Source organism: Mangifera indica, chromosome 11, assembly GCF_011075055.1.
Source record: "Mangifera indica cultivar Alphonso chromosome 11, CATAS_Mindica_2.1, whole genome shotgun sequence".
Lineage (NCBI taxonomy): Eukaryota > Viridiplantae > Streptophyta > Magnoliopsida > Sapindales > Anacardiaceae > Mangifera > Mangifera indica.
In genome coordinates, this window is record NC_058147.1 from 12,260,727 (window position 1) to 12,285,295 (window position 24,569).

The window sequence follows — 24,569 nt, forward strand, 5'->3', positions numbered from 1 at the left end:
TTGAGATTTTTTTTGCACCATTTTCTTAAGTCATTGACCTTTTCAGTTATTTGTCTTGATTGAATCATTTTTAAAAAATTAGAGGATCCCAAAGAATTCATCTTTGGGTATAACTAACTGATAAATTTGATCATTTATTATTTGACTCTTCATCGTCTTGAAGTTAGGTATAACAAATTTTTTAATTGAAGTTTTAATTCTTCTTTTGATTTGATTGGGCTCGGGAAGATGAAACTATTGATTTGTTTTGTAAAAACTTTACAATTTCAAAAGTTTTTATTAATCGTGGAATTTGAGCATTTGAACTAATAACTTTATAATCTCAAGAACAATGTAGAGATTTTGTGGTCTTAAACAGAGAAATAATAATAATTTAAAATTTTAATTAAATAGTATAAATACATCACAAAAACCCTTATATAGACCATCCTCCTCATATTAAAAGTCATTTACAAACATACAAATAGCAACACATGGGATGTTTTTAATATAACCTTGCTGAGTGATTTCTTCGTCTTTCTTTAAGGGTGCGTTTGGTTAAGGGTATTTAACATTACCTTGGTAATCTATCTTTTATTCCTTTGTTTGGTTTGTCAGTAATAAAAGATTACAGTAATCTTCTATTACCAATGCTGACGTGGCAGGTAATATAGGTGGTAATCTGATTACCACCTTCACCTTAGGTATTTAAAGATTACTGGGGTAATCTTGAGTTTATTATAGAAAAATTATTATTTATTAATTTTTTGAGATAAAAATAAATTTATTTTTAATTAATATGACAAATAATATAAAAAATATTTAAAAATAATTATATTCAAGGGCATTTAAGTAAAATAATTTACTAGTAATCTTTTATTACCTTTAACCAAACACAATAATTATTTATACCTATCAAATTTTATCAAACCTAGTAATCATTTATACCCAGTAATCTTTTAAGTAATCTATCTTCAAGGTAATCTTTCTATTTTAGTAATCAAACATTACCCAAACCAAACGCCCCCTAAAGGTAAAAGATATTTCTTGGTATCTATTCCAAACATAATTGAGAATGAAGACCAAAACTATGTTCGAAATCGAAATACGATAGAATTTGAGGATGATTTACTAATTTTTTTATCAATGTAGTGACCAAAACATCCCCATATCTATATATATATATATATGGGCCCGACCCAGTGGGTTTTATATATATTATTTAAATATATGTTTTAGTTTTATTATTATTTTTCTTTTATTTGAGAGAAATTAAATTAATTATCATTTTACCCCCTTATTAAGCAAAAATGTCTACTTTCCTATTCCTAAATAAAAACACTCACTTTTTAAACTATTAAGTAAAAATACCTTAAATATTTTTTAAAATATTAAAACTATCCTTTACCACATCTATATAAATCCTCTCATTCTCACTCTCATTACATATATTTTTTATATCATTCAAACACTCTCATATCATTCTCTTACTCTAATTTTTACTCAATATTAATTATTACAAGTCTGTTTGAAAAAAAATTTGTATTTCTGAATTCAAATTGAAAAAAGTCAATTAATGAGAAAAATGTATTTATATAAATCTTAACTCAAAACTTAATTTTATTTATTAAATCTAGTTCGTATGTTATATAAAAAAGGCATTTGATTATTTGATAATAATTTAGATAAATAAAATATTAGAAAAACATAGGGGTATTTTGATATTATACAATATATGAAGGATTTAAATAAAATATTAGGAATAGATAAATGTGTTTCGATTAGAGCTAGATACGACCCGAATAGAGCTTGAACAGGGCCCAACTCATTTTCAATGAGCCCAAGCTCAGGCTCATCGAGCTCGTTAACCACATGTTCGTGTTCGACTCGTTTCATAATTTTAGTGTTAGGGCTTGGGTTGGCATTTCAAACTCAGAAGCTCGGCTTCAGGCTCGTATTTAGGAATAAATGGTGTCATTCATTCCAAGTTAAATTTTTTTTTAATTTGAGTGAGTGGCTCGTGAGCCAAGCTTGGCTCGCTCAACCCATGTTCGGGTTCGGGCTCATTTTCGTTTTTTCCTTAAAATCTAGGCTCGTGTTCATATTCAGATTCGTTTAAGAGAAACTCAACTCGCACTTGTTCAAGCAAAGCTCGTTTTGAGCTCGAATAAGCTCGCTTCGAATCCAACCCTAATTTCGATACAAGATAACATATAAGGATGTTAAATGAAATGTTAGATAATTATAGAGGTTTAAATGAAATGTTAAAAAAATATGAGAGGTATTTTGATATTAAACATTGTAAGAAAGTTTTAAATGAAATGTTGGAATAGATAGATGTATTTTGATACAAAACAATATATAATAGTGTTAAATGAAATGTTAGATAATTATATATGGTTAAATGAAGTGTTAGAAAAATATGAGGGTATTTTGATATTAAACATTATAAGATAGTTTTAAATAATATGTTAAGAGTAGGTAAATGCATTTCAAGACAAAATAACATATGAAGGTATTAAATGAAACACTAAATAATCATAGGGGGTTATCGTTATTTTAGTCTCTAATTTCAACACAAATCAAATCTACACATCTTATAAGACAATAGCCCTCAAAAATTTCAATCAAAACAACCAAGAATCAAGACATTTTATCTATTGTTTAAAATTAGAATCCTACATATTTGATGCTCAAAATCTTCATCAAATTACAATAATTCTAACAATAAATTGATTCAAACGAGATTAAGGATGATGTATTAATCTTCTTTGCCATTTTTGGTTGGTAAGAAACAAGAAAAGTCGACAAAAAACACAAACGTTTGCTACGCCCACGGGAGACCCGTGATTTTCTTTGAATTTCAACAGTGTACAGGGGGAAATGTGGGAAGAAATATGTAAAATTATTGCTTTATATATAAGGGCATTTTGGTCATTGCATAAAAAGGGGTATTTTGCTTAATCCTTAGGTTTTTGGGCAACTTTCTTAAACTCCTTTTGTTTTAGGCAATTACTTTAATTTCCCTTTATTTAAACCTATGACACATATGGTATTATGAATTGGGTTTGGATTTATTCAATTGGATAATTCAATCAAACCTTGTACTTTCTCATGTACAATTATATTCATTCAGAATTATTTCACTTTAGTCCTTAAATGTCATAAAATATATTTTTGGGTCTAAAGACCTTTGCAAGACTCGATACCCTCAATTTGGAATCTAGATCAAATCCGACTCAAAAAATCCTACACCATTAGAGTTTGAATAACTCCTTTTGTGTGTGATCCATAGGCTCTCCATTAAGTCGATAATGATTAGATTCGTATCAAACTTTTGACCTAGCATTCATCTAACACAAACCAAGATTGACCTCTAACAAGACATCATGATCACCTGATTAATGGAGGTCAACATGTGAGTTCTTTAAATTGTCAGTGATACAGTTACTCGTACAATTCAATCTTTTGTCATACAATATCTCTTCGAGGTTAAGGTATAGATAAAATGTCTCTTTTAAGACTCCTCGAATTACATAGACTAACTTTTATCAATAATCAAATAGTATTAGATTGATCATCAACTCAATCTCACTGTATCACATATTTAGTCGGTTGCTGTTATTTATCACAAAACCTTAATTGAGATATCAGTTCCCGTGCTCGGGAGTGAGGAATCCTTTATTGATTCACTATAACCTTCTAACAAATCATGATATGTCCAATTACCACATTTTTAACAATTCTTTGATTGAAAAAAGTTGAACTGGTATCAAACCATACTGATCCTTACATAAGACAATCTAATGATCTTAAGTCTAAAGATTACATGTACTTTCGTTCACTAAGAAGATAGATTCTATAGATACTGGAGCAACCATCCATATGAAATCCTCTTGGTGGGTTAGTCTAGTGAACATATCTATAACGTGCACCCATGTGGTGCACCAAATTGTCAATAAATAGCTTTGACATGTGAGAACTGTCATTATTTTTCAATGAGATCGTTCAACAATATGATAACTTTATCACCATTACCCGTGTCCTTAGTCATGGTAATATCAAAGTTATGAACATTTTAAGAATAATCACCTAATGTGCACATAAGGTTTTTATGATCAGGTGCTGAGCACTGATCTGATCCCTTTGTCATGGTTCAACTATATTTAAGATATTTGTCTGAGCATATATCAATATGCTTTATGGACAAAAAATATCATAGGAAATTACAAATTTGACATTTATTTATGAACTTGTATCATTATTGGGATTAGTGGATTCTGATTAATTACAAAAGGATTTCATTATATCTCAAATGATTTGAGAAAAACTTAAAAAATTTATGAATTCATCTTAGTAGATTCTGATTTTTATGAATTTAAACATTATAAAAACAAAGAAAACCTTGATTTTATCACCAACTCATGCTTACATATCATGAAAACCTTTAATTCTTCTTATTAGGGCAAAGATTTATCAAAATCCAAAAAATTTTCTCGAATGTTTAACCATCTTGGTTATACATATTGGGATCATCAAAATGTTTGGTTTCATGCCTTGATTTGTCAAAATGATTAATTCAGACACTCATAGATGATCTACTTCAAAAGAAATACAATATTTAAATTCCTATATTGGCTTGTGCATTGGTAGAGACTAGGGCTGGATTCGAAGCGAGCTTGTTTGGGCTCGAAAAGAACTTTGCTCGAACGAGCCCGAGCTTGCCTTGAACGAGCCCGAGCCCGAACGCGAGCTTGAATTTTAAGCAAAAAATGAATAGGAACCCGAATCTGAACACTGGTTAAGCGAGCCGAGCCCGACTTGCGAGCCTTTCACTCAAATAAAAAAACATAATTTTAAGCAAAAAACGACACCGTTTTTTCCTTGAAATACTAGCTCAAAGCAAACCTGAGCCCGAACACACGAACCCGAATACTAAAATTATGAAATGAGCTGAACACGAACATGTGTTTAGCAAGCTTGACGAGCCCAAATCTGAGCCTGAGCTTAGGCTCACTGAAAACGAGCTGAAAATGAGTTGGACTCTATTCGGGCTCAACTTGGCTTGTATCCAGCCCTAGTGGAGACTGTATGGTCTCATATTAGAAATTTTCCAACAATCTATCCATGAGTCTTACAATTTCTCCAAATATATCAAATTTCAAATGTCCCGTAAGAGAATCCCATCTTCCACCAACCTTTCATTTCTCATCTATATTTCCTTTTTCATGGATCTATTAGTGGGATTATGAAATTATTGGTTCAAACACCCAAATTCCACATTTAATAAGAAAGTTCAAAGTCAAGTGGTGCAAAAAATATGACCGCTCCCATGTTACAAAAGGAAAAGTCCTATTATATTTATCAAATATTCCTCAATTGACAAAAGCAATCATTCCTAAAATCGAAAAGTTTTTACAAAACAAATCAATAGCTTCATCTTCCCTTGCTAAAGCCCAATCAAAAGAAAAATTAAAACTTTAATTGAAAATTTTGTTGGTCCAACTATAGGATGACAAAGAATCAACAACGAAGGATTAAACTCATCAAATCAATTATGCCCAAATCAATAAAGATGACCGTTATGGGATGTTTTAATCATTTCAAAATGATCCACTCAAGACAAATAACTCAAAAGGCCAATGGCAAAAGAAACTGGTGCAGAGAATTTCTCAAACAAAATATCAAATTTTGAATTGACTGGATTTTGAAAGATTTGATGAATATTTTGTTTGGAGAGAATTATGCAAAAATCTCTTGTCATTTGAACTCATCCAAAAATTACCCATTGGGTCAAGATCAACTCCAAAATTAATTGAAGAATGTGTTATCCTCCTGATTGTCCTGCAAACAAAAGCACGAGAAATAAGATCAAAATATGACTTAAAGGACACAGATTCCTAAAACAAGTTTGTTAAAAAAAGTTTCCTACATGTTTCTTGCAAAATGAAATGGTTGCAAGATAGTGCAAATATTCAAAAGATTCCCTGCCATGAGATGCCAATATTCAAAAGTATTTTTAACAAAAATACAAAGGCTGCTAAAGTTTTTCATTATTTCAAAGATTCCCTACCATGACATATTAATATTCAAAAGTGCTTCATACAAAACTCAAAAAACTGCAAAGAGGTGTCAAGATATTCAAAAAGTTCACTGCCAAAGTTTTAATCATTTCCTACGATGATCAAAATTGTAATAATAATGTTATATTTCAATAATTGTAATAGTTTAAAATTTGTATTATAAATAGGTTAAAATTCTCGATTGAGAACCCATCTATCTTTTGAGTAGTTCAATAAAATTCTTTGAATTTTTTATTTTAGATTTTTGTGAAGATTTTAAAAAAATATCCAATCACATGATAACACCTCATTTGTATACACAAATTGTGTACCAAAAATGGATACACATAGTTTTATTAAATAAACTAATGATTGTAATAGTTGTATGAGTCTCCTAAATATTCAAGCTTTATACAAAAGTTCTTCAATGTTGAATAAAGATAAATCACGTACACAAAACCCACAGCTTTCAATTAAAATTTAACTTATAAATATTAATAAAACTCAAACAAAAATTTAGATATCACCACTTAGTAATTTAATATAATTTACGTTATATATAATACTTAATAAATTATACAACAATACAATTATAAATTATTCTTACCAATTTTAGTCTTGATTACTCCAATTACATGTAATTATCATATAAATTTAATCAAAATAAACAATAGATATATATTTTCATGAAGATATGCTAAACAATAGCTTTGATACCATGATAAGATTTTCAGGGCTTCGATAATTGGAAATGTAGCAAAATTAAAAAATTTAAAATCAAACAATCCTAAAGACCTTAACCAGGATATCTGTTTTAAAACATATATTCATGAATCATGCAAAACACTCATTGGGTGTTTTAGGTTTATATTTGCATTGATAGCTTCTCCAAATCTTCAATGGCTTGAGATTGAATGCTATCTAATCCTCAAGAGGCGATGCTTTGGTTTCTACGCAGAGCGCAAACACATAAGAGGTAATTTAGGAAGAAGGTTGTTAGGGATTCTTTAATTGGATTATGTGTGTTCATGAGAAAAAGAAGAGAAAAATAGAAAACCTTCAACTAGGGTTTTTGCTGTGTATGTGTTATGTTATTTTAATTTTAACGCACGCTTTAACAATGTGTAAGTGTCTAAGTACAACAAGGACTTCATTCAAACCTGACACCTTCAACACATATGCACGACTGACATGTAAATATGCATATCTAACATGTTTCATGACTTGCACGAGTGGCACACAAGTATGCCACTCGACATGCATCAAGGCATGCACGAATGGCACCATAAGTGTGTTGCCCGACCTGGGTTTAAGCCTTGCACAATTGGACAATTTTTTGTCTAGCCATGCTATATTTTTTATAATTTTGCACAGTGCCACCCAACACTGTGCAAACCAAGTGTACCTTGTTCAAAGCGTGGTTAACTAGATTCTCTCTTTCCTCAAACACTAAGATTATCACCAAATAATCTTAGCCTTTGAGTTCAAATCAACCACTATACACATGTGACCTAAAAACTCTCTATCGAATCAGTAGTGTTTAAATTCAGTGAATCTAGACATAGATCAAAATTAGCCTCTAGCCAAGCATTATGACCACTTGGATCGATGATGTTCAGAGGATTTATTCCATAGATATTGGAACAACCATCTATATAGATATCTTTTAATTAGGTTAGTTCGATAAATATATCTACAACGAGCACCCATGTGTTGCACCAAGCTGTCTACAATAGCTTGGCCACATGGAAATTGTCACCGTTTTGTTGGGATTGTTCACTACTATGATAATTTTATCATCATTATACAAGCCATTATTTATTGTAATGTCAGGATTATGGATGTTTATAGAATGACCACTAAAAGTGTATATACAGTTTCCATGATCAGTCATCTGATCCTCTTATCATAGTTCTACTATTCTAAGGGTTTGTTATTCACATAATCATATAAATAGATAACACATGAATTGAATAACAATAAATTATTTATTCATTATTAATATAAAATTACATCTATAAATGTCAAATTTGATTGGTTCTAAGACACTTACCTTAACAATAAAATCATCAAACACATACGAATATCATATTTATCAAACTATAAAACTTATATAATACTTGTGCATAATTACTCTCCTTCATAACTTAACTATCCAATCAACAATCCACCCTAGTTTGGAAGAGAAAAACCTCAGTCTATTGCTAGATTGACATGAACAAGAATATAAAGAAGGTCCTACTTACTGTATCTCCTTGCTTGCAGTTTCAACGATGATGAAGTGCCCTTCTTCTCTTTTTTTTTTTTCTCACCTGGCTTTGTTGGAGCTTTTTTGAAAAACACCATCAATCAAACCCAAACTCTCTCTTTAACTCTTTGAGATCATAATCTGTGAAACAGAACTAATGTACCAAATGTAAACTATTTTTGTGTAATGCCACAAATAGGTGTTCATGCTTCACATGGATGATTGTTCGTTCTTTGAAATTTTCTTACATGGCACTTTATCCCTTTTGGTTGATGCGGCATGCCATGAACGGGTATCCTTACCCCAAGAACATCTATTCATCAGCTCAAAAATATAGCATTAACATATTTTCATCTTAATTCAACAATAACTATGCTTATACATAATAATACATGTAAAATGACGATTATGCCCTTGAGATGTACCCACTGTGTTACAACAATAATGAATTCAGATTATGCTAAACAACATCAACTCACCCCTAGACATGTATCTAACCCTTTGAAATCAATAAATATCATTCAATGATTTATATCACACAATCCAAAACACAAATACCATCTTCTATTAGCAAAATACATAACGTAACACCTGCAAGTACATCTAAGGTTATTTTCATCTTTTGGCTCTTGTTTGTGATTGATTATGTTTATTTAATTGTGTGTTTGTGAATTTGAGGATGCACAACTGTGTGAGAAGGCTACACGCCCATATATGTGATTGCAAGGGCAAATAGTCTTTTTTGTGTAATACATAAAAATTGACTAAGTATGAAAGACATATACACTTGCGTATATTTGTGTACATATCTATGTATGATCAACGCATTTGAATTTTAGATAAGAAATAGTTTCATATTGGTTTCAAAAACTTCCATTAAAGGGTAACAATATACACACCTGTATATGAAAGGTACACAGATGTGTGTTGGTAATTTCAATTAAAAATTAAAAAAATGAAAATGCGTTTAACTAAGCATTGGTTATTATTTTTTCATAGAAAGTACAGAGAGACTTGATAGATTTAAGAGTCTTTAAACCAGAAGAGGCACAGGAGTCTTTGGAAATCCACCTTGTCTGTGCAGATTTGTTTTTGAACAACGGAAGAAAGGTAAGTAGCATGACCCTTTAATGCGTTTGATGTTTTGGTTGATCTTGAGATTCTGCAGTTTGTTTGTAATATATATATATATATATATATATATTCTATGAAGTTGATTGCTTTGATGTATAATTACGTTGCATTGGCGGACAATAGTTAATGGAGCAATGCTTTGATTCAATTTTATAGTGCTTGGGTTGTGAAGAATGCTGATTTCATTACACATTTACACTAATTTTAGAATTAATCAAGTTCAGAAAATAATTCACTACTTTGGTGTTCAAATTAATAATTTCACAGCTACTGTAAAAACATCTTAATCCGGCATTAAAAAATGCACACACTCAACCATACAAGTATTACTTCAAGAATTCCGATATTTTCAAAATAAATAAAAGAGACTTCCAGCAGACCCGCATACTGGTGAATTGAAAAACAATGATATTATTTAGTATAGCATCCTGTCATGGGCTTTGAGAATGAGGAGAGACGCTAGACTGAACACAAATACGAATGCAAAATTTATCCCACCAGGCTTTTAGTAAGACCCATCTCAAAAATAACTTCAAATATATGACTTCAGACTAAAGGATTCAAATAAATACAATCACCACTACAATGTTGGCACGCACCTGTACATGTAAACTTTGACGTTTGGCAAGGCTCTCATAATAAGTTGTACTCCTCTAGAAATGCATATACTTGGCAATCAACGTTCTGTTGGTTCTTGCGCTGAGAATGAGGGTAGCAAATTCAGGACTTCACGATAATTTTCATCCTTTTTCAGTAAATCTACAATAATTGAAGCTATGGATGCATCTGGCTTCATATTTCTCTCTTTCATTTTGTGAAGAAGTTCAACCACTTTTGGAGTCTCATTATTCTGCAAGAAACCAGACATAAGCGTATTAAAATTCACCAAATTTGGAGAACAACCATTTTGCTCCATATCTGATAACAAATTGCTCGCTATTTCTAACTTCCCTTCTTTACAAAGTCCATGCATCATAATGTTATACATCACAACATTTGGAACAAGGCCTTTATTCCGCAATCTGTTAAATAGTTCCCAAGCAATATTGAGTCTCCCTGTTTTGCACAACCCATCAATGAGACAACTGAAAGTTCTGATGTCAGGTTGAATGTTTGTGTTTCTTAAAGTATGAAACAGTTCAACAGCCTCCGATACGTAACCATTTTTGCAAAACCCATTAATAAGAACATTATACGTAAATAAATCAGGAGGAACATTACTATGTTGCATCTCACCAAATAGTTTTTTTGCATGCTCGACTTTACCATACATGAAAAGACCATTTAGCAAGGTGGTATAAGTAACTATTGTTGGTCTAATTCCCTTTGAGGACATTTCCTTATAAAGACAAATAGCTTCATCAACTTTTTGTTTCTTGCAATACCAATTTATCAGAGTATTGTAGTTAACTACATTAGGTGTGCATCCTTTACTCAACATTGAAGCAAACAATTTCCTAGCATCATCAATTTTATTTACCAAGCATAAACCATCTATCAAAATATTGTAGCTTAAAACATCAGGCATACACCCCTTACTTGCCATGGAATCAAATAGCTTTCTTGCATCCTTAATTCTGCCTGCTAGGCAGTAACCACTTAAAATTGCATTATAAGTTTTTGTGTTGGGATGAACATCTCTGTCAATCATTAGGTGGAGCAACCCATTAGCTTCATCAATCTTCCCATTCTTACAAAGTTCATCAATTACCACAGTAAACGTCACCACATCAGGCTTTACGCTTTTGTCCAACATCTCTATAAACAATGTTTTAGCCTCCTCCCAATTAGATGTATTACACAAACCATGAATTAAAGTGGTATAAGTAATCGTGTCTGGATTAATGCCCTTGGCATTCATTTCTGAAAACAGCTTCTTCGCCTTGTCTACTAACCCATATTTGCAAAGACCATCTATAATACTATTATAAGTAACAGCAGTAGGCTTACAAATGATACCGAATTTCCCGTTGTTCATTTCTTCAAATAACTGAAGGGCAACCGCGACATTACCAGTTCTACACAATCCAGTAAGCAAAATCCCAACTGTAAACTCATTAGGTGCACAACCAACAGAAACCATTTTCCTAAACAGTTCAATCGCCTTCTTAATCTTGCCCTCCATACAAAGACCATTAATCAGACAAGTAAAAGTCACAACGTTAGGGTAAAAACCCCTCCTAAAAATACTCCCAAAAACAACAAAACCATCAGAAACCTGGGACATTTTGCATAAGCAATTAATAAAAATGTTCAAAGTAATCAAATTAGGCGAAAACCCAGCTGAAACGAACCTCGTGTATAGCACAAGAAATTCATCATAATATTTTTTCTTAACAAGTGCAGAAAACAAAACACTGAATGATGACATACCAGGAGTGGGGTCCATATGAATCATGTAATCGAAGGAATCAAGAGCTTCATCAAGAGAAAAGTTACCTGACTTGCAGTTTACATAGAGGAAAGTATCAAGTTCAGATTGGTGTTTGATAGCAGAGGTGCGATTGAGTGATTTTAGTGAAGAAGGAATGAAAGAAGTTGAAAATCTAACATTCAAAGATGATTTTAAGGAAACAATTGAAGTTTTAGGAAACATTTTCGACGAGGGGATTCCTGAGGGGAAGGAGTTGGAACTTCTTTGGTGAACGGCTGTAAAAAGACTGGTGTTGCGCTAGAACTACAGGGACGGACTCGCCCGAGTTCTGATCCCAATCGTAGCGAAAGAGTCAAACAAATAATGTATAACTACTGAGTTGTCTTCTACCGTGTTTAGTGTAACAGTAGCTAAAATACATTTCTAAAAATAAGAAGGGCCTCTCTGGAATTGTGCCATTTTGGTATAAAAGACAGGACAGCATATTTCTGTAATAAAATGCTTTATCTTAATGATTCGGCTGTAGATCTGCTGCTGTGAGTACTTGCTTCGTTACATCTGCGCTATATATCTGCTTAGTTTGAGATCATTAATTCTGTGATAGCGCATCATGTGTGGTTACAGCACTATTACTTGTGTTACTCTGTTTGCATTATATCTCTTGCTTATTACGTTTTTTCTTATGCTGGTTGTTGAAATGTTCTATTTGTTGTTATTCATGTTCCCTTGGGTGTGTTACTGTGATTCATTCATTCCACTTGTGTTACAGAATTGAATTGGATTCTTTGTTATGCTTATGACTGCTCTGTGTACTATCTTACCTTCCTTGTAGGTCGATTTTTGTGGTATAACTCTGTTTGCATTAGATTTTAGAGCAAAAACCAAGCCAATATATAGTAGGTTAATTCACCCTCCATCAAAATCTAAAAATTTTCAAAGTCCACACTTATGTTGTCCACCCAATCGTAATCTTTAAATATATTAGATTTATCTTTATTGATCACTCAAATTTATCTGCAAACTAGCATTAGAGTATTCAATTACATAGTTTTATTAAACAAAAAAAATAAGGCCAAAGGACTATTTCCCACCCAAGGTATACTTTTTCTGCACATTCCCATCCGTTAACTTTGAAAAGCCCATTTACCTACCCATGGGATGTTAAAAAAAACAGATTCAAGGGCAAAATAGTTATTTTATTTGTAATATTAAAAATAAATTAAAATTTAATCGTGGTTTCTCCCCTAACCACTAAAAACTAACCATTTCCCCTTAGGCCAAGTTTTGAAAAATAGCATTCTCCCCCTGGAGTTTAGTTTTCAATCCCCGATGCCAAATCCGGAGCCATTGCCAATGACTAAGCCTTCTTGATGCACCACCATGCTTTAATGGCCTCTCTTCTCTCTTCTGGAACATTGATCGACCTAGATCTAGCGAAGAGGACGACCTGAAATTTGAAGAGCTTAGTCAGGAGATGAAGCTCTTCTAATTCACTACTTTGGTGTTCAAATTAATAATTTCACCGCTACTTTGAATAAATGATTTTACTTATTATTTGGATAAAATAATATTGTTTTGTTAATGAGTTACAAATCTAAATCACAAATTCAAATAATTAATTTGAATTACAATTTCAAATCGAGTCAAACCATGAATAAAGCCAAATCATTTTTTATTTGAATCAAACTTAAACTACTATTGATTTTGGCTCGAAAAACTTGAGTTAAAAACTCAAACTAGATCATTTTCTATTCAAATCAAACTCAAACTAAAAAGTATTTAAACTCGATCCGATTCGTATCCATTCTTGCTTTCGAGACAAGATGGTTTTGTTAGGTCCCGATAAGAAAATCAAAAGCGCACCACTGAAAAATGAGGCTAAAAGCTTTTGTTAGGATTAGTCAATGATGATAAAAATAATTATAATAATCATAATATTAATAATAATATTATTATTAACTTAATATTTTATTAGAACAAAATATTTAATTAAAATAGTATTTAAATTTAAAAATTATACATTGGGTGAATAAATAAATTAGAGAGACAAGAATATTATTTTTTATGTATTGTAGACACAGGCTACTATTGTTGAGAGTAGTTGGTTGCTCTTGCTGCCGACATTAGCAGCATTTGCTTATTCATATTGAAATAATAATTTTTCTACAAATTTGAATCAAAACATCATGATTATAAAGATGTGGAAGTTTGATGTCGCACAAGGTATAAGTGGAAAATTGGAGAATAGGGCTGGATTCGAGCCGAGCCGAGCTCGGCTCGCAGCCAGCTCGGGCTCGGCTCGGTTTTTTTATGACCGGCTCGAGTTCGGCTCGAGCTCGACTCGAGCTGACTCGGCTCGGCTCGAGTTCGGCTCGTTTTCTGCTCGGCTCGTTAACGGCTCGGCTCGGCTCGTTTTTCATATCAAAACGACATCGTTTTGTGTATATATATAAATCAAAACGACACCGTTTTGAATAAAAAATTAAAAAAAAAATTAACCGAGCCAACCCGAGCCAGCTCGGGCTCGGCTCGAGCTCGAACGAGCCGAGCAGAGCCCGGCTCGTTTCGGGCTCGAACCGAGCCGAGCCGAGCTCGAGCCCGAGCTGGCTCGGCTCGAATCCAGCCCTATTGGAGAAATGTCTAATTCTAGGAAATGAGATTTCCATTAACGAAGATATTTGTTGGAAATATAATTACAAAAGTCTACCACTGCAGGCCCAAAGGCAAAAATCCAGAAGGCAGCTCAGGAGGTGAAGAAGATAGCCCAACAGAGAGCAAAAGTGAAGACCAAATGGGTGAGGGCAATTTGGACAGTTCACAAAAGCAACTGAAATTAATTGAAGCCTCCTTCCCAGAATTCAGAGGAGAATCTTTAGTGGTGGCGGAAATTATTATTCAGAATATTGTTACTAAGTAGGTAGAGATAGTGGGAGGGTGCTAGCTCTCAAAACCCACTATCTCTGGACTATTGTTCATTTTCTGTTTCTATTTCTGCTGCTTGTTATCACCTTTTGTGGATTCTTGAATTTCCAGAGGAACTTATTGTTACATTCTTGGAACATTGTTGTAACTATTTTTCACATTATGAATATGAAATGAAATATGATTACTGCTCTGTTTAATCTCATTACAAACATGGCTAAAGTATAATTGATAAAAAGAACAATGAGAGTGAGTTTATGTATGTGATTATCTCCCATCTCCCTTACTGTTGTGAGAGATTTGGTGATGTCGTTTGGATTATTGTTGGAAAGGAACTGGGATTGTGAATTTGTAGAAAGGAGCTATGCCTAGAACCTGCTGAAAGAGCTGCTGAGCGCTGCTGAAACCCTTAACTAGGAGGGCCGATCATTTAGGTTTGCAACAATATTGTTTAGGGATAATTTACAACCTCTCATACAGAATCAGTGTAGAAACATCAACCATCAAGCAAGGAGAGAATGATGTCGAGAAGAAAGTGATGTCAATTATGGCACAGTGGAAATTGACCAATTTTTATTTTATCTTGTTATAAAGTGATGTCGAGAAGAAAGTGCAGAAAACAAAATATTGAAAGATGACAAACCAGGAGTGGGGTCCATATGAATCATGTAATTGAAAGAATCAAGAGCTTCATCAAGAGAAAAGTTACCCGACTTGCAGTTTACATGGAGGAAATTATCAAGTTGAGAAAGGTGTTTAATAGTAGTGGTGCGTTTGGCTGATTTCAGTGACGAAGGAATGAATGAAGATGAAAATCTAACATTCAAAGATGATTTAAAGGAAATAATTGAAGTTTTAAGAAACATTTTCGAAGAGGGGATCTGTGAAGGGAGGGAGCTTGAAATTCCTTGGTGAACGGCCATATTTGTTGATACTCTCTCCCTTGCCAATAATATTTTTGGCCCCTTTATTAAAATTTCTTGATGAAAGTGTAACGTTTTTTTGGTGATATTTTCACTCTTTTTCTAGCGAAAGTCAACACTCTCCTTCGGTCATTGATGCTCATCACATCGGCTTGGTTCCCTCCCTTTGTCAAATCTTGTTCCAACCATCCTTTTTTTGATTTGCACACGTGATCGTTGGCTTGGTTCCTCAGTTTTTTGTTGGCAATGTTGATTTTCTTAGTTAAAAAGATTAAACCTTGTTCCTTCATTTTCTTCGTCAACCAAAGATGAAGGGAGAAGTTCATCAAAGACAGGTGAAAGTATAATGTTTCAAAACCTAAGGGGTAGTTGTAAGAGGAAAAAATATGAATAACATGAAACTCTTGGACAAGGGGAAAAAGTTAGTTGTCTAAATGATACACTCCTTCATCAATTTTTGATTTTTCATGTGTATGTACACATATATGTTAAAAAGGGTAAATTAATAATTTATAATTAAACTAACAAATTTGAATAACAAGTAAATATTTAGATTTTTAAAAATTAACATATATAATTTTGTCAATGGACTAAATCTTGAGTGGGAATAAATCTTTTGCCTATTATAAAAGTTATTATACTATAAAGTGCGCGGAAATAACAAATGCCTTTTATCTATATATATATATATATATATATATATATATATATATATATATATATATATATATATATATATATATATATAGTAATTAATTGAAAATAACAATGATGATTTATAGAATGAGCATAACATTTTAATCTTATATAAAAAAATTTGAAGTATAACATTTATTAAAGCACAACGTATAATAGATAGGGAATTATTGATTAAGAGTTCAAGAGTTATGAACAGGATGATACAAAAATATTTTATTCCTAATATTATAGGTAGAAATTAATAAGGAAAGATCATAATAAACATATAAATATTAGTCAACACTATTTAATTCAATTTGATCTTGATTTTGATTGATATGATTCTGATTCCATATGATTCTAACTTTAATTTTATCTTATTCTGATTCTGTTTGATTTGGTTCTAATTTTTCACAATTGGTGGATGTTCATGCAAAAGACACAAATGACCTTCTATGACACGTAGAATAAGTTATGGTGGATGACTGTACAAAAAGGGTATATGGTTGTTCACAAAGTAAAAAGTGGATTATATCCCTAGGGTTTCAAGATGACTATGAAGAGGAAGGCCAAGTCATTAATAAGGAAGATGTGTATGCCTATGTACAGGAATGTGCATCATGATCAAGGATGCTTGTGAGTAGTTAACCATGTACGAGAGACTAGGTACATGACTGTGAGCCCTAGGATGTACGATTATACATTCGATAAGGAAGTAAAGTTGAGCTAAGTCATGAACCCAAAAATTCATAATGTTATCCGAAGGATAATACTGATGTATATCATATATAGTAGTATCGAGTAATGCCTAAAGAGTGTAACAATATAGTTAGGCCATAAGAGAAAGAAAAATTAGGATGAAAACTACTGATGAGTCTAAATTAAGTTAGAGACTCGAGATGCATGTATGTTTATACATAAGCATATCCTAATCAGTGTTATCATATTAAACAATAATCTTTCACTAGTAGATATGTTTCATCAGGGTTGTTACGAGAGGATATTCATAAGATTCTTTCTACATATGCCCATAGTAAAACATCACTCATAGTCAACAGGACACAATATTCGTAGAAAGGTAAAGTAGCCCATAGTAGGGCCTACATATGATATCACAGTACAATAATGTTTTTAAGGAAATGAGACTGTATAGTATGTTACATGACTAAGGTAACAAATCTATGTTTTAACCTAATTTGAGCAACACATAAATTTAAGTATTTTGTAAAAGTACAAAGTGTTTTCACTTGAGTTTTCAAGTATTTAGAGGGAAAATCATCTAAATATAAGATCTTGAGTGTATCTTAGATAACCAAGAGATTTTATTATCATAGTTATGAGACCTTAGTGTTTTCTGAGATGACTATATAGGACCAAAGGTGTTCCTAAGATAAAGTTAAGAAAGGACCGGAAGCACTTCTAATGACAAAGTCATTAAAGATTGAAGTCCAAGAAAAGTACTTCTAATGACTAAGTTAGAGTAGAAGTCAAGGTTATAATGGGGATTAATTAAGTTTAAGTAAACCCCAATACAACCAAGTAATTTATTGCTCACTCCTCTACTTTTAATGTTTTCTAGGTAATGAGTGCTATGTATGGATTTATCTTGGTTTGTTACACACATTATTTAAGTATCTTTATGTATTTAGACATTTTTTGCATGTTTTCGCATCTAAATTTAATAAAGCGTATTTATGAAATTTTTTAAAATTATGATTTGATGGATAAACACTTTTAAGTGTTATGCATGTTTTTTTTTAGTTTATGTACTTACGTTTCCCTTTGAAGGATAATATTTTGGGAAATTATATTAAATGCCCAAAATTAAGGGAGTCTAAGCGAAATTATCCAAAACAATCAAGTTTAAGAAAAAATGCTCCATTTTTGTGAAATGACCAAACTGCCCCTATATATAAACAAAGAAATTTTTTTTATTTCCTACAGTAATCTTCCACGATTCTACTGTGCAAATTCAAAGAAAATTTTCGCTTTATGGTCATCCCACAGGCGAAGAGATTTTCGATGATTTTTGATGACAAAAAATGACAAAGAAGGTTAGTATATCTTCCTTAAGCTTGTTTGAATCAAGTTATTGTTCATATTATTGACATTTGAGTGAGATTTTGTGGTTTGAAATTTTAGGGTTTTGATTTTGAACAATGCTTAAAATATTTTGATTCTTGGTTGTTTTCGTTGAATTTCTTGAGGGATTTTGTATTATAGCCTATGTAGATTTAATTTATGTTGAAATTGGAGGTCGAAACAACGAAGTTTTGGCCGAAAAATATGTTTGAAGAGATTGACAGTCCGACCGTGGGAACGGTGTATCACATAGTCAAGAGAGATTGATTGTGGGTTTAGGGGTTAAGTTGCGTTTTCAAAACATTAGGGAGCTGGCGGAGAGCGACAAGTCTATAGGGGATGTTTATGAAATTTTCCATGTGACAATGGGCTTATGTCGTGAATATCATGGGTTGGGGAAAAAATTTACTTTTTTGAAACTACAGGGACGCTAAGAGATTAGAAAATTCTTGAGGGGGCAAGGGATTAATATTGGACCTGTTTATAGTAGAAATTTTCTTAAGGGGTAAATTGATATTTTTTATATCTAGGGTTTTTAAACGTATAGTTTTCGAATTTTATATATGTTTTTTTTGTTTTAGGGTTTTTCGATATATAGTTTTTGAATTTGACATTTGATTTTTTTATTTTTGTGTTTTTTTGACACATTTTACAATGTAATAACGTAATTTCAACTCAATATTTCGATTTTTTTGTTTATAGGATATATTGATTCTTATTTTTGAATTTTAATTTCGTTTTTTTGAATTTCGTGATTTTATAATATATCGAATCGTATTTTCTAGATTTTCGAATGATTTTTCGATTAGTGACATTCTTACATACTTCAACTTATAAAGTTCGAATTTGAATTTTGTTTTTTCGATTTTTGCTGTTTTAAGATAAATCGACTTTTTTTTTTCAGATTTTCTAACGATTTTTTAACTATTCACATTATATGGAATTTCAACGTATAGAATTCAAATTTCAGTTTTGTTTTTTTGAATTTTATCGTTTTATGAAATATCGATTCGTATTTTTTTAATTTCCAAACAATTTTTTTGATTATTGACATTCTAAGGTATTTCAACGTTTAGAATTTAAATTCCAGTCTCTGAATACACAAGCGGAACATCCTAATGCCATGAAAAAATTCTTAAATCGATGCTCATCGTCTGTTTCAATAACAGTAACGGTGTCTGAATTAGTACACTATAGATTGTAGCAATAATTTGGTAAGAGCATAAATGATTCCTCCGGTGAGCCCTTCAATAAATTTATAGCCCAGTTTCTTGCCCACCACGCTTGTGAATATGAAATGTCAATTTTATACTGGTCAACAATGTTCACAAATATTTCCTTAAGCCGATAAATTCGATCAATCAACATAAATTTTAACCTCACTAATGACCTCATTAGTACACTTGTTTATGATACGACATGATTTGATCAATTGAACATGTGTGGGTAAGATTCATATGGTTGATTTGAAATACTTCACCGACTTTAGACTTGTTTGCATGTATATACCACTCACAATTTTCAGCCTTGCACTTAATTTCCCATCGTGCCCTGTCAGACTTCTTGAACATGAATTGAAATCCGTTAAGTAAGATAAATTGCTTTATAACATTTTTCAATTGTGCTTTATTTTGGAAAATATCACCAACTTTTACACTATTCTCTTCTCGGATCGATCTGATACCACTTGATGATGTTAATGGCTGTGGAGGAAAATTAGGAAGCCACCTAAATGGATCAGTGGGGATATTGTCAAAAATGGCCCAGAATAATTTTACCATCTGAAATAAGATTTTCAAGCTGTAAACTATCTATACCCTCAGTAACTAGTGTCATATACTCAGGTTCTACCTCTTTAGAAGGATATTAGACATATCATTTCCATCAAAGTCACCCCAGTCGGGAACCCTATCTTTTTCTCCATGAGCCCATGAGTTTACAATGTACAATGGGTCATTACTGAAATTAATCAAGTTTTCTAAATCATATTCTTTTTTCACCCCACTAATTTCTCGTTTATCTTCATCTTCATCTTCATCTTTTTCCTCTTATCCTTCAATTAGGGTACATGTAACAAAAATAGGAATACATTCTTGTAAGTACTGAGACATATTAATAAGACCTTAGACTCTTCATCATTTTGGATCTGTACGAGGCAATCAAACTCAATTTTTCTTAGCTTTATTGATAATTGAAGGTAGTTTTTCATTGGATCAATACCGCAAAACTTCTTCAAAAGCTCAATAAATCCCTCAAATGTTATTTCATAAGGAATTTTAATCAATTGTTTAGATCCTCCAACATATTTTATTGTGTTGTCGCTACCTTGAATCCATTCTCCTTGATAACGAATCGATGTATAACCATCAATTTTAATTATCAATCCTGCAATGACAAGTTTTTGGAAATAATTATTCATTTATAACAAAAAAATTTGTAATAACTATGTAAAACAGTTTTACAATTAATAATATAAAAAACCCTTCATATTTTTTTAATATTTTATTTAACCCCTATAATTATTGAACAATTTATGTAACACCCTCGTATGTTATCTTGTATCAAAATGCATCTATTTTTTCTTAACATTCCATTTAAAACGTTTTTACAATGCTTAATATCAAAATACCCCTGATATTTTTTAATATTTTATTTAACTTCCTATAATTATCTAATATTTTATTTAATACCCTTGTATAATATCTTGTATCAAAATGTATCTATCTATTCTTAGTATTTCATTAAAAATGTTCTTACAATGTTTAATATCAAAATACCCCGTATATTTTTTTAAATTTCATTTAACCCCCTATAATTATCTAACAATTTTTTAACAAATTTTTCTGTTACCTTATATCAAAATGTATGTATCTATTCTTAATATTTTATTTAAAGCTTTCTTACAATGTTTAATATCAAAATACCCCTATATTTTTTAATACTTCATTTAGCCCCTATACTTATCTAATATTTTTTTAATATCCTCGTATATTTTCTATTATCAAAATACATCTATTCATTCTTAAAATGTTTTTAAATCCTTCATATATTATGAAATATCAAAATACCCTCATGTTTTTCTTAATATTTTATTTAACCTTTTATAATTATCTAACATTTCATTTTACACCATTTTATGTTCTCTTGTATCAAAAAACATTTATCTACTCTTAACCTATTATTTATCATCTTCATTTTTTTGTAAACATGCAAACACAATATTTTTGATAACGGAGTATCCTCTATTTATCATTTTCATATTTCATTAAATTCACCTTAAAATTTTTGATAGCGAAGGACGATAAGCATTATTCAAATTGAACGACACTTGATGTCCGATTTGGACAACGATAGCATCTTCGTCTACCATTCGTCGTTTGTTGGAGGAAGTGAAGAAAAACCTAGGGATTTGTTTGGCAGAGAGGGGGGGGGGGGGGGAGTCACTTTTCAAAGTGGAGACCTAGGGTGAAAGTTAATTTTCAAAAGTTAGGTGAGAAATAAGATAAAATTATAAATTTTTTAAAATTATTACTAAATTATAGTTTTACTTTTATATTTAATAACAAATTTAACGGAAGTTTGAGAATAAGTAGGTGTTTGAGCTTTTTATTTATTGCAGATATATTTTTAAGATTGAATTAAAACTTAGGTGAAAAATAATCCTCTGGCTTTATTGAAATGACAAATTTTCATCCCACCCATTTTTGATAATGTTTTTCATTAGTTTTTAAAATCAATTACCAATTTACTATTTTCTTATGTAATGACAAAAACACCTTTGTAAATTAATATACATTTAAATTACATATTTATACTTTATTTAATTAAATGTATAAATGCACCCTTTATATAAAAATGAAATTTAATCTATATAATTAAAGTGGATTTATGAATTTAATCTATCAATTTGATGTAATTTACCAACATAATTAACTCATGACACAAATCTCATTATCATCTTCATTTTCCCGTAAACATGCTAACACAATATTTCCAATAACGAAGTATCCTCTATTTATCATTTTCATATTTCATTAAATTCACCTTAAAATTTTTAATTAATCCAACAATTTATTAAAATTTTTGAAGAAATATTAGTTCTTAAATATCTAACATTAAAAAATAACATATGTAGTGCAATACAAAGGAGAATTTCAAAATGTTAATTGTTTTATTCAAAGATATTTTTTTGTTATGTGTTAAATAACATCCGACCCTCCACATGTCAATTTTATATTTACTCACACTGTTTAAATGAATTTACACCATCAATTTGTGATCATTAATTTTTACAACTGATCTAATATTAAATAATGTATTGTATTAAATATATTTGACTTTTATATTTTGCAATAATGTGCTAATTCTTCATTTTACGTATTCCCAAGTGCCATGCGTGTCAACATACAAATGAACTATGTTAACCCAAATTGTATATTCCCCAAGATTTTCGTTTCAAATCACATAAAGTTTGTCCATTTATAGTCACACGTCTAAATACAATTTGTTGATGTTAATATATGGAAATTTGTCATTTCAACAAACCTTGGGTTGGAAATAGGTTTTTTGCTTTGAAAATAATACTGAAAACAATGTTTTAGATTGTCATATTCCCTCTGCCTTTCTTAATATTCTTTATTAAGAAGGAATATTAACTCTCTTCTTCCTTAGGATGAGTCCCCTTTCGAATTCATTTCTGTCTAAATAAACTCATCAATATGTATGTTCTTTCTTTTCAACAATTCTACAATCGGAGATTGATTCACTGATTACAAATCCTAAAACAAGTTATCCAAGGAGAGGATTTGTTTAACTTGACTAACAATTAGCATTGTCTCACTCTTCAAGTAAGTACCTTGTACCTAACTCTAAACGAAATGAGTTCTCACTCTAGTAAATGTATGAATGAACTTCATGTTTGTTCGCTATAGGGGAATATGAGAGAAGAGTTCAAATGGTTTGGGGTGGACAAAGATGGGTTTGTTTTTAGAGAATTCAAAAGCTTGGGATGCTAAAGAAAGGTATTCAACTTGTGAAAGAAGGAAAGTGGTGTCAATTAGGAGATGGATAAGAGGTGCTGAATTGGAGTTATTCTTGGAATATGGAGCTAATTGATAATGGTGATGAAAGGTCTTGAGATGAGGTTATGAGGTGCATAAAGAGGATTTAATTGGTCTCCATTTTCATTTGTTTATTTAGTTCACTAATTCATATAGTTTTACCTCTAAACTCCAATTATTAATTGAATCTGACCAAATTGCATGGTCTTTGCCTATTTGTTTAAGCGGGTCACCAACTATCAATTGTGGTTTAAAATGGTCTTAGGTGTGAATTAGTTTTGCAATTTGGGGTGATCCGATGAATGTATTGAGAGTTTTGCATTAGAGGTAGGTTGGGAAGGTCATTTGTTAGATTAGGGGCCAATCACAAGGTGAATAAAAGTTGTGAGGTTGTGAGGTATATATAGAGGATTTGAAGAAAGATGCAGAATCTAATTGGTCTCTATTTTCATTTGTTTATTTAGTTCACTAATTCACATAGTTTTACCTTTAAGCTCCAATTCTTAATTGAATCTGACCAAATTGCATGGTCTTCATCTACTTGTTTAAGCGGGTCACTAACTATCAATCGTGATTTAAAGTGGTCATTGGTGTGAATTATTTTTGCAATTTAGGGTGATGCGATGAATGTATTAAAACAAAGAAGACTAGGTAAAATTTCAATCAATCAGTCAAATCAAACAAACAAAATTCTTATTGTAGTTTCATTAAACAATCAGGCAAACCCAATTAAAAATTTGGTTATGATTGGAATCACACCATTTTAGTGCAATTCCAATTGAAAGGGTGCTAGTCATTAGGGTTTCATTTGACAATTGATTTTGTGATTGAAGCTTGGAGACAAAGAAGAAGAAAAGAGGGTTAAGGAGTGCTAAGAGGTGTGGTGAGATGACATTGAAGAAGAAAGAAGTTGTGTGGTGTCTAACATAAATTTTAGAAGATTTTTTTAAATATATAATTAACATTCGAAATAAATAAATAAGATTAAGTAGATACACTTTTGTTGTTAAAGTTGGTGGAAAAATCAAAAGGTAGAAATTTGTTATGACACCAAATGAAATTTACTAATAAAAATGTATGATGGGTGGTTAAATGAGTTTCTCAAAC

The 24,569-nt window shown here is 31.3% G+C and overlaps 1 protein-coding gene across 2 annotated transcripts; it reads right to left on the reverse strand.

The window, feature by feature from the left end:
* Window positions 1-8,110: 8,110 nt before the first annotated feature.
* On the reverse strand, window positions 8,111-12,180 carry LOC123228596 (pentatricopeptide repeat-containing protein At1g63330-like). Of its 2 annotated transcripts, XM_044654021.1 has the most exons (3): window positions 10,023-12,180; window positions 8,538-8,602; window positions 8,111-8,430 (listed from the first exon to the last, which is right to left on the reverse strand). In XM_044654021.1, the coding sequence occupies exon 1, from the start codon at window positions 12,017-12,019 to the stop codon at window positions 10,100-10,102; it is 1,920 nt and encodes a 639-aa protein (XP_044509956.1). In that variant the 5' UTR covers window positions 12,020-12,180; the 3' UTR covers window positions 8,111-8,430; window positions 8,538-8,602; window positions 10,023-10,099. The 2 variants fall into 2 exon arrangements, with proteins under 2 accessions (XP_044509956.1, XP_044509955.1); XM_044654020.1 differs by lacking the exon at window positions 8,538-8,602 and having other exon boundaries at window positions 8,290-8,430.
* Window positions 12,181-24,569: the final 12,389 nt, after the last annotated feature.

Coding starts and splice junctions, on each gene's coding strand:
- LOC123228596 (XM_044654021.1), bottom strand. CDS start 12,019: ATGTTTCCTAAAACTTCAATTGTTTCCTTAAAATCATCTTTGAATGTT.